Here is a 12493-nt window from a genome sequence, read left to right as displayed (position 1 = left end):
GATATACTTGTTGGATGAACAAAAACAGAAACCAAAGTTATTAATTAATACAATAATTTCATATAACCTGAAATCACACAGCCGCATTTCCCCACTTCACTTGGGGGCTTGTAATGAAATTCGTCTGATTTTTTAAAACTTATGGATAAATTAATCAAAAATAATAAATATGTGACTGATTTAATAATTTGCTATAGTGTAGGTTAAGAAAGTACTCCATAAACACTAATCATGAAAAACAAGTAAACAACTCGCAATAAACAAGAATTGGATTCCTGACGCTATAAACAAGTAGAAACAGTAAAAAGACATGCAGTGCAGTCCCCTGAGATGAACAATGCACTGTCAACACACACACATATCTTGTACATATATACACACACCAACTTAAATATATTTATGCATCACCCTTATTTATTTCTGCACCTAATTTCTCTCTGATCATTCTTGCCTATATATTCTCTTCATTTCCAGCAATCTTTCTCACCTCTTTTTTATAAAAGCTGCAATTTTTTATGATCCTACCTCTTACCTAATTTACACCCTCGAAGTTGAGTCTTTTCTTGTTATTTTTCTTGTTTTGTTTTAAAATATGATGTTTTTTGATGAAAGAATTGTAAAGATTGAAACTTTTTGTTAATTGAGTTGTGGGTTTGTAGTTTGGGCTGTTGTTGTTGAGCTAATTGTGTGTAATTTGTGTGTTTAGAGATTTTGGGGGTGTTCTTGGTATGTGGGTTGGTCTTGTTTGGATCCAAGGATTTGTGAGTGTATTGTTTTTGTATTTTTGGGGGTATAAGAGGTTGATTAGGAGTTTAATTTGGTTTGGTTTAAGTGATTATGCAATTTGTTCTTTTTCAAGATTTTAGGGTTGTATTGCATTTGGGATCTTTATGTGATGTAACTGTATTTTACTGATATTTTGGAATTGATTTATATACTGTTTGGTCTATATTTGGGATGTTTTGTGCTTCTATGTGGTTTGAAATTTGATTGAGGCAAGGTTTCGAAAGGGTGTTGGGATTTTAGGCCTGTTGATTTCTGAAATGAAGGCGGTTCGGAAAAATTTGGAGTGGGATTTGAATGATTGGAAATGGGATGGTGATCAGTTTACAGCTGCTCCATTGAAATCAGTGGCAGCTGATTGTAGGAGTAGGCAGTTTTTTCCCATTGGATCGGAGATTCCTGCGGTGATAGGTTTGTCAAATAGTTCTTCATCATGCTTGGAAGGAATTAATTTGAGAGGCGAGAGAGCACAGAGGGAACTAGAGAAGAGGAGGAGGGTTGTCGTCGTTGAAGACGAAGAGTTAAATGATGAACCTGGATCGCTTAATTTGAATCTTGGGGGGATGGTGTACCCTGTAGTTGATGGAAAAGTGGAAAATTGGACAGGAACGAGTGGAAAGAAAAGTAAAATTGGTGGTTCTGCATCTAGTGGTGCAATTTGTCAGGTAGATGATTGTCGAGCTGATTTGAGCTCTGCAAAAGATTATCATCGTCGTCATAGGGTGTGTGCTGTTCATTCTAAGGCTATTAAAGCAATGGTTGGAAGTGTGATGCAGAGGTTTTGTCAACAATGTAGCAGGTCAGTACTAGTGGAAGATTACATTTAACGCTGTCTTGCAACTCGCTAGCTGTGTTATACTAATCTGATCGCAAGCACAAAGTTTTGACTGCTCAGGATTGTCCAATTTTTTTTGTATAGGTTTTAGCGCTGAGTCCAATATGCGTACTATTTATTTGAGTACATACAGCAGTCGCAAAAAAATATTTTTTTATCTTCCTTTGGATATAAAATTCGGATATACTTTAAGCAGGTTTCACCTTCTTCAAGAGTTTGACGAAGGGAAAAGAAGTTGTCGCAGGCGTTTGGCAGGCCATAATAAACGACGAAGAAAGACGCATCCGGAGAATTCAAACAGCGGAGTACCAGCGAATGATGAACTAAGTAGTAGTTACTTGTTGATTAGTCTTCTAAGGATACTCTCCAATATGCACAGTAAGTATAGTTTCTTATTATTCGTGGTATTCCTCTTTGCAATGGTATCACAAGAAACCTTTCTTAGATTTTTGTGGTTGTCTCTGGGAGATTTCCTTTGTATTTTGATTGAATAAAATTGCTGTGGATCTACTTCTAACACCCTTTTCCTGACATATAAGTTACTAAGCAAGTCCATCCAATTATCCCTTTGCACCAGTCAAGTTATTGCTGTAATCTTTTACTTATTCAGTTATTCCACAAAAACAGAAACCAAAATTTGTTTTAGTGCAATGAAACAAGAATATAACACTTTCATCTTTTATGTAAGTAGATGGGTCCATAAATAACTTTCTCTCCCCATTTATAAACATAATGCTGTCTTTTGGTTTAGTGGACATCTGTACAGATTATAGATGGAAGACGCGTAAGGATCCTTGATATATAAATATATGTATCTTTCTCAGACAAACAAAATATACCACTGCAGCAAAAGCAAGAGTACCATAACCTTCTTCTCATAGTGGTGCATCTTTGTTTGTATAAATTTATATTTAATGGTGAGATACCTCACCATTAATTTGCTGCATGTGTAAGGTCTTGAGAAAAGCAATTTTTCCAGAATTTTTTTACAATCACAAATGTCAACTGCTTCTAATGTCTCTGGAAGACAACTCTGTTGAAGTTAACAAAATCCAATTTTAGGCAGTAACAACTTACTCGACAAGCGATATTGCTTTAGTCTCTTAGTGGAATTGGCTTACCCCCGTGTATTGCAGTTGTTTACCTAGGCTGTCTTACCTTTATCACCAGTATTGCACAGCTTTAGTACTGATTTTATCTTGGTATCAGTCCAACCTAGCAAAAGATCATCTAGTGCCTAATGGACTCAGAAAGACTGACTAGTTTACTATTACTCAGTTTAATATAATTTTATTATTCAGGAGGGGACAAGCAAAGGATGGTTCATGGTTATTGAAGGGACTAAATCAAATGTTTCTTAATTGACCAATAAACAAATTAAAATTTCTTGTTCAGGATCCAGTTATGAACCCCGCCCTTCATTCTTCAAAGTAAAATGTTAAGGGATGTACTAGATTAAAATTAAGAGGTGGGACTCCTATATGTAGAGGTATTGGAGAAGTGGAGAATGTCCGTCAATGGCTGCCTTTTACTTGTATTATCAGTTAATGTGTTTTTTCTATGTATTGCAAACACTACTTTCGCTACTTGGTGGATACTGGATATCCGTATAGGAAAGGCTAATTATCTGTATTATGTCCAGATTAAAAACCTAAGATAAATTTCCTCAATGTATATTTGATGCTATCCGTAGCTCTTCAATCTTTTTTGTCCCACTGTAAGCGACTCAACTAATTGTGCTCACAATAGATCTCCACGAAGTTGATGTTAAAGGAATTAAATACCCTCCAGGATCAACTTATGCGAAGAGAATAGTATTAAAGACTGTACTTTGACATTTCCAAAGTGAGAGTGCATAATATTTCAATTCCTGAGACCGACTTTCTTAATATATTTTCAATATATCAGTACTTTTTGTGTCTACTCCCCCTTTTCACATTGCTTGCTAGAAGTTGGATGGAATCTTGTTGTCACTGGGACTTTTTTGCAATTAGCCCTACAAGTTTTATCTGTTGCTGAAAGCAGAGGATATCATATGGTCATGCAGAGCTAAAATATATTTTTCAGTGAACGTATTGCTAACATCATGAAGATTAGGCAGGTTTTACTAGTAGTTATCTGAGTCTTGCCAGCTAGTATGTAGTGATTGTCAGACATTTGAGACCGACCAAAATCATTGTATCCCTTATATATATACTATATATAAACTGTAATAGTATCATGTCCATGTACCCTGATTTCACTATTGTACTCATGTAATGCCATTTCAAATCATGTTTATGTAAATAAAAGCTCAGATTTTGGGGTTGTTTAAGGGGTCCCGGAACATTTATTGGCCTAAGTGATATCTTTCTGGATCACTTTTATGGTTAAAGTACAGATTCATGATGAATAAGAATGTGTTGCACAATAAATAATTACATTTTAATTTTTGTCCCGTTAGTCATATTCATGTTCATGTGATACTATGCTTATTTCTTTAACTTCCACTGGACTTCATTACAGACCTATTAACAAAGTGACTTTCAGTTTACTGTTTACATCTAAGTTGGATATACTTCTGTTACATTTTAAAACATAATTTTACTGGCTCTGTAAATTATCTTATTGAATTCACAGACTGTCCGTCTATGATGTGCAGCTAATAGCTCTGATCAAATGAAGGATCAGGATCTTCTCTCGCATCTACTGAAGAACCTTGCAAGTGTTGCTGGTACTATCAACCAAGAGACCCTTTCTGGACTATTAAACGGGTCTTTAAAATTGCAAGATGCTGTGGCATCTAGAGGACAGGTGAAATATTAAACTTTAAATAAATGTTGTAGCTTGTTTGTTCAACTTACGAATTTTCTCTATGAACATTTAGGACCCTTCTAGAGCTAGCGTACAATGTACCATTACGCCGTCATCTAGAATGACACAAAAGAGAGAGTTTATGGATATTGTTTCTGGTGAAAAATTTCAGACTCCGCCTGCTCAACTCTCCAATATTCCTATTTCTGGTAAAGACTGCATAGCAGGGAATGCAAATGCTTCGAACACAAGAATGGAAAGGATAAAAGAATTTAATATTGACTTGAATGATGTTTATGATGATTCTGAAGAATGTATGGAACCTTCGGAGCGATGTCATCCCCCAGTGTGCGTAAGAAATGAATGTGCTGGTTATCCTATATGGATACATCAAGACTCTGACAAATCAAGCCCACCTCAGACAAGTGCGAATTCAGGATCACTATCTACTCAATCACCATCTAGTTCCAGCGGAGAGGCTAAGGTATTATTGCTATTTTTTGCACTCACGTGTTTTGAAATGAATAAAATTTCTGATGAAGCTATCTTGTTCTGTATGGTCCATCTCCCCGTCTCATGTCACGCACATACGCCTCCTTGAATTAGCAGTCTAAGACTAACTTAATATGCATGCAGACATGCAGTTATAAATGTGTGTAGAATATTTTTCATGAAAGTTATGTATCTGTATTTTACTGTAATTTGCATTTGTCTTGCAACAAAACTTTTCATAAACCTATATGCCTCAATGTGTACACTTTTTATTTATTCTGTGATGGGAAGAGTTTATCCTGATACCTTTTTATGGGTTTAATTTATTTCAGGTTCGTACGGATAAAATTGTTTTTAAACTCTTTGGGAAAAATCCCAGTGAGTTCCCACTTGCCCTGCGAAGTCAGGTATGTCACATTTCAGCTAAATGTTCTGTTGGAAGTGTTTATAATCCCTTTTAAATAAGATGTAATTCTTTCAAACAAATGGAAAATTTCAGATTCTGGGCTGGTTAGCGCACAGTCCGACGGACATGGAAAGCTACATAAGACCTGGCTGTATCATATTAACAGTATATCTTCGAATGGAAAAGTCCACATGGGAGGTGGTAAGTTCTGTTAAACTTCTGTATCGTACAATGCTATATGCCTATTGATGATGAAACGCAGGTATCAACTTTTGTTGAGCCTGCCTTTTTTCGGATGATGAAAGGCCCCGCTTTTGATTAAGTATAAGGTAAAACATATTAGACATTTTAGGCTCAATGGTCTGGATGCCAGTTCACAACCTGCTTGAACCTGAGGCTCAATCATTATCGGATATTAAAGATTACTTCCATGTAGTTTCATTCCATCATTATATCTAATAATTAGCTAGCTGTGGCCTGTGCATTCTTTATAATGTAAAAATGAACTGTTTGCAGACTGAAGGGGGCATCTTATATTAGTGAACCACCGGTGGTTGTTTTGTCAGTGTTTGGCCTTTCTTAAATGACTAGCTTAATTTAAAGATGTCTGGCTCATAATTATTAGTTGCTTTATTGTAGCTCTTAAGCAATCTGAGCTTCAGTTTAACGAAGCTTATGGATTCAGACTCTTTCTGGAAAGAAGGATGGGTTTATAATAAGAAGGATGAGCTTCAGTTTACAACCTGCTTGAACCTGAGGCTCAATCATTATCGGATATTAAAGATTACTTCCATGTAGTTTCATTCCATCATTATATCTAATAATTAGCTAGCTGTGGCCTGTGCATTCTTTATAATGTAAAAATGAACTGTTTGCAGACTGAAGGGGGCATCTTATATTAGTGAACCACCGGTGGTTGTTTTGTCAGTGTTTGGCCTTTCTTAAATGACTAGCTTAATTTAAAGATGTCTGGCTCATAATTATTAGTTGCTTTATTGTAGCTCTTAAGCAATCTGAGCTTCAGTTTAACGAAGCTTATGGATTCAGACTCTTTCTGGAAAGAAGGATGGGTTTATACACGGGTGCAAAATCGTTTAGCATTTGTACACGACGGTCTGTTCCTAATATTTATACATATTATGTTCTGGCTGAATTTTTTTGTCGTGTATTAGTCGGCGACAACTCAAAACATAATCAAGAGGTCTCTTATTTTTGTCTTTTTTATCTTGTAGGCGAAGTCGTTCTAGACACCCAATTAAGAGTAAGAAATGACAAAAACTGTAAAATCTCGAGCATCAGGCCAATAGCAGTTACTGTCTCTGAGAATGCCAAGTTCTTGGTTAAAGGCTTCAACATGTCTCGGTCTACAAGGTATAGTAATTGTATTCATATGACACACCACACTACTTGGGCTTTGAATAAAACCTTATTTAGCCTAGTATACAGATATGTACAGAGTTTTTTATACTGTTTGTTGCAGGCTACTATGTGCACTTGAAGGGATGTATCTAGGTCAGCAAAGCTGTTCGGAACTGATGGATGAATATGCTTCATTATCTGAGTGTGACAAGGTCCAGTCTCTTAGCTTCCCGTGCTCTATACCAGATGTTATGGGAAGAGGATTCATTGAGGTGATGTCTTGTCCCCTTGCTATTAAAAAAGGGGTTTCAGATGCTGTAGGCTGTAGCTGACTTTACAATCTAGTAACATGTATCTAGTTTGAGTAACTTGCTTGTATATCTTATTAGGTTGAGGACCAAACTCTTGGAACCAGCTTCTTCCCATTCATAGTTGCGGAGAAGGATGTTTGTTCTGAAATCTGCACTCTAGAGAGTTCTTTAGAGCTGGCTGAAACCAATAATGGTATTAAGGGGGAAACTGAACATTCTGAGATGCACAACCAAGCTTTGGAGTTTGTACATGAGATGGGCTGGCTTCTTCACAGGAGTCAATTGAAGATTAGATTAGGACCCAAGGATCCCAGCCTTAATTTATTCTCATTCAAACGATTCAGGTGGCTCATGGAGTTCTCCTTAGACCATGACTGGTGTGCAGTGGTTAAGAAACTTTTGGGCATATTTTTTAGAGACATCGTTGATTTTGGAGAACACGTAAACATTGACCGTGCACTTCTAGATATTGGCCTTCTGCACAGAGCTGTGCACAGAAATTGCAGGCCCATGGTACAAGCTCTGTTGGGTTATATCCCTGAAAGTGTTGTAGATGAATATGGACAGGAACAGAAGCAAACTTTACAGGGTTATAACATCTTCAGACCGGACTCAGTTGGTCCTGGGGGCTTGACTCCACTTCATATAGCAGCTAGCAGAGATGGTAACGAGACTGTCTTGGATGCATTGACTGATGATCCTCAATCGGTATCTTCTTTGAACCAGCTTTTTCCCATGCACTTTCTTTGAACCAGCTTTTTCCCATGCACTTTTTTTTTTCGCGGGCAGATGCCCGGTTATATAATATTTAAAAGTTAATATATAAATATTTTTAAGAATATATTAACGATGATATATTATATATTTACGAAATAACAATATATATAATTATATACTAAATTATATTATTTATGATTTGAAATTAGTAATCTATGCGTCTTGATAGACATATTTTATATTTTATTCAAATATGTTAAGTGAAAATTTACAATGATGAACACAATTGCATAACTCAAGTGGTTATGATTTTATCATTTGTCATGTCTCAAATGCTAAATCCTGGGTTCAACTCTCAGCCTGATAATTTTTTAGAACAGATACTTATAACTTAAAAGATATATTTGTAAAAAAGGAAGATTTGCAATGGTAATGAAGGAAAAATGAGATAAAAATGAAATTAAGGAAGTATGTAAATGAAGAAGAGAGAGAATTAATGGAAAAAGATAAGATATTTGAGGAGAGAGATTTAGGGGAGAAGGAATTTTTTTTTAAAAATAGTGGAGCTTGCCACATAAGCAACTGCGACTCTGTTTGGGATTGCTGTTAAAAATTATTGTGTTGGAAAAAGTGATGCTTAAAAAAGTGTTGTAAAAATTAGATGACTGTTTGGTAAGTTTTTTGATATGTATATGTTTTACTGTATAAAATTAAAAATAATTACGCTTTTGGTAAGGTTTGATGGTGAAATCAGCATCTGCTTCCTGCATGGGGGGCTTGTTTTCTCTCACAGCAGCTTTTAGTCCAAAAACACTTTTCCGAAAAGCAGCTTTTGAATTTTACCAAACAATTTTTTAACTGCTTTTAAGCGAAAATCTATTGTTACTGTCAGCAATAGCAATACCAAACACACCCTACATTTAATAAGGGAATGACAAGTGTCCAATTTAATGAGAGAGTGACACATGTCAAGGTTATACTCTCTTTTAGTATAATGTAGATATGAAATATGAATGCATATAATAAATTGACTTGATCATCCCAATGGAAAGAGCATAAAATATGCCTTTAAATCAGGAACGATATGGACAATTGATAGAAGTAGTAGGTTATTGCCTCTCTCTGTTCTATTTTAGTTTATCATATAGTGTCTGTTTGGGAAATCTTAAAATAAGTAACTTATGACTTAAACCGAATAAGTGACTTGTAAGTGATAAGTTGATAACTGCTTATAAGTTATACAAGTGTTTGGATAATTTAACTTATAAGTCAGAATTTTTTTATTTAAATGAACTAAAATAAATAACTTTTAAATATAATTATCTTAATTCTTATACTTTAAGTTAGATTAACATATAAAAAAATATTTTTTAAAACTAAAATTGATAAAAAAAATGAAAAATAAAATAAGTTGAGAAAAAGTACGTCGTTGCCAATATTCAACTTATCAGTTTATAAGTTGTAAATTCAACTTATAAGTTGGGTCGACAAACACTCGTCAATAAGCTGTTGCGGGCTTATAAGTCAATAAGTTAACTTATAAGATTTTCCAAACAGCCCCATAATATTTAGTTGTCCTGCACATTTCTGTTGTTTCATCTTTTTCCTATTTCCTCAAAGGATAAAAGAAGAAAAAGTTAAAAAAAATTAACAATAAGTGCAATGATGCTATTATGTTCTTGTAACTATTCAGGTAGGAATCGAAGCTTGGAAAAATTCCCGCGATGGTGCAGGTCTGACACCCCATGACTATGCATGCCAGCGAGGCTATTACTCGTACATCAATATGATCCAAATGAAAATAAAAACAAAATCAGGACGGGAACATGTAGTGGTTGACATCCCTGGTACCATCAAACAGAAACTTGTAGGTGGACTAAAACCTACTCAAGTTTCTAGTTTCCAAACAGAAAAAGCTATCATGAAACTGGTCCAGGCAAATTGCAATTTATGCAAACAAAAGTTGGCTTATGGCAATTACAGAAGATCTTTAGCATCATATCGTCCAGCAATTTTCGCAATGGTTGCTATTGCGGCTGTTTGTGTATGTGTAGCTCTGCTCTTTAAAAGCTCACCCGAGGTTCTCTATGTGTTCCAGCCATTTAGGTGGGAACATTTGAAGTTTGGATCTAGCTAAAAAGTGAAATCTATGTATGCAATGTACTGACTGTGGACTCGGAGCTTTTATTGTTTTTTTCTAAGCCGCTTTTATTGTTTTTAATCTTGCATTCCCTCACTTTAGAAATAAATTAAAAGAGCTGTACTGAATTTCTCGAATTTAAGAGTTTAGTGGATGATGCATATGTTTCTGCAATTATGCCTGAGCTAATACACACATATTATACTGGAGATAAATTTCTCAAGCACGAATTAGAAATTTTTCTATTAATGTTCCTTATATTCTGCATTTTGTCAATTTTTTTCGAATAATCCAACCAATGCAGGCGAAAACTGCATGTGAAGATAACATTGTGTACCCAAATTTGTAAGTTCTTTTTTTTACCATGACTAATTTTGCAAGTAGCCGAGGTTCATGTTTATAATACCACTACTTTTTATATATTCAACAAATAAATTATTAACTTTAGCACTTGCTAATTGTTGTATGATATCAAAATCTACAGTTGGGTTGTTCAATTAAGCCGCACTGGTAAAAAAAAAATTAGTGTTTATCCATTTGCCCATTTGCATCAGCCATCAGTATACTCAATAATACAGTAATAGAAACTGAAGTTCGTATTGTTTATCTCGGAAACTTGAGTGAGGTAATAGAATGAAAGTTGATGTAAACTGAGGTAATGTAATGAAAGTTGATGTAAATAGCAAACATGATACATGTCATAGAGTATACAAGTACATCCATTCATGCAGAAGTATATGTAATTGAAAATTTCCTGAATTAATTTCATGAGATAATCTCATGAACTTCATTACGTAAATAATATACGAACTAGTAGTACACATGTCAAAAAGATGATGAAATAAATGTTTGGTATTATGAACCGCATGCACCTAAATTACTCCATCCGTCCCGTTAAACGTTGTCTAATTTGACTTTCGGTATAGTTCACGGTAATCGATTGACTACTAATTTACGTCTAATCTATAATATCAAACATAGTCATAAGTGATCTCGTTGGATTCGTATTTATTAGTACTTTAATACAGTGAAATTTTTATTTTTAATACTAATACGAATTTAAAGATATTAACAATCAAAAGTGTGCATTGACAAACATGTCCAAATTGAGGACATTAGCAAGTACAAGCTGCTGCTAAGTGAGTTAGGAGGAAGAATCTTTCAGACAAGGCCATTGGTCTGCTTTTTAACCCATGAATTCACTAATAACAATTCTACTTCCTGCTGAAAACAAATTGCAGTGCTTTGCTAGAAATTCTGACTAGCTTGATTGGTCCAAATCATCGAGAACTATGAGTGTTCTCTTGAAACGGAGGATTTGTTCCACACCTAAATGCTTGAACTCTCGACCCATTTTTACTTGTATATTGAATCTCTGAATTGTGATCACCTCTTATTTACAACTTTCTGAATTCCAACTATGAGAGTTTTTAAAATGTTGATAAACTTAATGTTGCTACCCCCAATTTAACATCTGTTATACCCAAAATTTGGCATTGGATTGACTCGGGTCAAACGCGGGCTAATTACAGTCAAACTCGGTATTGCGTTGTGAAAGTGAGGACGTGTCCAAGTGTTCAGGACGCGCCTACTTGAGAAGGGATATGTTACGAGGCGAGAAGAATGCATGGTCAAGAAAGGATGCGCCCAGGCTTTATGGACGCGTCAATGTTTATGAAAGTGCTTGGCAGATGAAATCTTATGGTGATGGACGCTCTAAGACGCGCCTACTTTAGCAAGGATGCGTCATTGAAGGTGAAATGTTGTGCATGATGGTTTAGAGGAGACGGTGCAAGTCTAATAAGGTTAAGGACGCGCCCTATATTCTAGGACGTGTCCTGTGATCTTAAATGCTATAAGGAACGGTTGATGAGGAAACAGGTTTGGATTTATGGAGGTGAGGACGCGCCCAAAGGGTGAGGACGCCACCTGTGTTTGATCTATATACTTTTGATGTTGAATTCAGGATAAAGCTTGCATGGAGAGGAGCAATGGAGGTTATTTTTACTAATGTATTTGTTGCAGGTACTCCTTGAAGAATTCCCTCCTTGAGACGGTCACCGTGGGGGGGGGGGATGTCCGTGAAAAGCTTGAAGGCCTACAGGGGTATGCCTGATGATTGAAGGCCTCCTCCTGTATTCAATGGGTGTCCTCGTTGGGTGTGGGGTTTACTTTGGTGTGTGCTTTGGGAGCTCTGTTCTTGTATTCAACGGGTGTCCTCGTTGGAGAACTTTGGAGTCATCCTGCACTTTGCACCCAAGAGCTTGGGATCACCTGTCCTGCTATCTGGTGGGTTATCCTCATTCGGGGGACAGGGACGCGTCTGGCATTTGGGGTGAACCGTGGCTATACCTGCGTTCGTAAATCAAGGGAGATAGCTGTAGCGGAGTGTTATCTTTGCGCAGGGAGATGCACTATCCGTGAAGTCCTACGATTACGGACGAGCCTTGGGCCTTCGCGGTTGGGCCTCATAGTTGGACATTCCTAAAGCTAGCGGAAGATGGATATTGGATGGGCTTCTACTGGGTTTGGGAGTAAGAAGTCTAAACTCATTAGACTTCTTGTTCTATGAGACGTCAGGCTTGATCCCTATATAAAGGGTACGTAGGCACATTGAGAGGGTAAGAAGTTGAGAGCTGATAAGAGAGCCACCACTT

The 12493-nt window shown here is 36.2% G+C and overlaps 1 protein-coding gene across 2 annotated transcripts; it reads left to right on the top strand.

Annotated features, from left to right (window-relative positions):
• Nucleotides 1-311: 311 nt before the first annotated feature.
• LOC141684138 (squamosa promoter-binding-like protein 1) lies at nucleotides 312-10010 on the top strand. Of its 2 annotated transcripts, none has more exons than XM_074488978.1 (11): nucleotides 312-1582; nucleotides 1815-1996; nucleotides 4260-4411; nucleotides 4485-4895; nucleotides 5236-5310; nucleotides 5403-5510; nucleotides 6311-6422; nucleotides 6542-6680; nucleotides 6790-6940; nucleotides 7058-7687; nucleotides 9390-10010. In XM_074488978.1, exons 1-11 carry the CDS (start codon nucleotides 1044-1046, stop codon nucleotides 9831-9833), a joined length of 2943 nt encoding a protein of 980 aa, XP_074345079.1. In that variant the 5' UTR covers nucleotides 312-1043; the 3' UTR covers nucleotides 9834-10010. The 2 variants fall into 2 exon arrangements, with proteins under 2 accessions (XP_074345079.1, XP_074345080.1); XM_074488979.1 differs by having other exon boundaries at nucleotides 313-1582; nucleotides 4584-4895.
• Nucleotides 10011-12493: the final 2483 nt, after the last annotated feature.

Source organism: Apium graveolens, chromosome 9, assembly GCF_009905375.1.
Source record: "Apium graveolens cultivar Ventura chromosome 9, ASM990537v1, whole genome shotgun sequence".
Lineage (NCBI taxonomy): Eukaryota > Viridiplantae > Streptophyta > Magnoliopsida > Apiales > Apiaceae > Apium > Apium graveolens.
This window is presented reverse-complemented; position numbering and strand designations above follow the sequence as displayed.

Coding starts and splice junctions, on each gene's coding strand:
- LOC141684138 (XM_074488978.1), top strand. CDS start 1,044: ATGAAGGCGGTTCGGAAAAATTTGGAGTGGGATTTGAATGATTGGAAA. Junction 1,583..1,814: donor TTTTGTCAACAATGTAGCAG/GTCAGTACTAGT, acceptor TACTTTAAGCAG/GTTTCACCTTCTTCAAGAGT. Junction 7,688..9,389: donor TGACTGATGATCCTCAATCG/GTATCTTCTTTG, acceptor GTAACTATTCAG/GTAGGAATCGAAGCTTGGAA.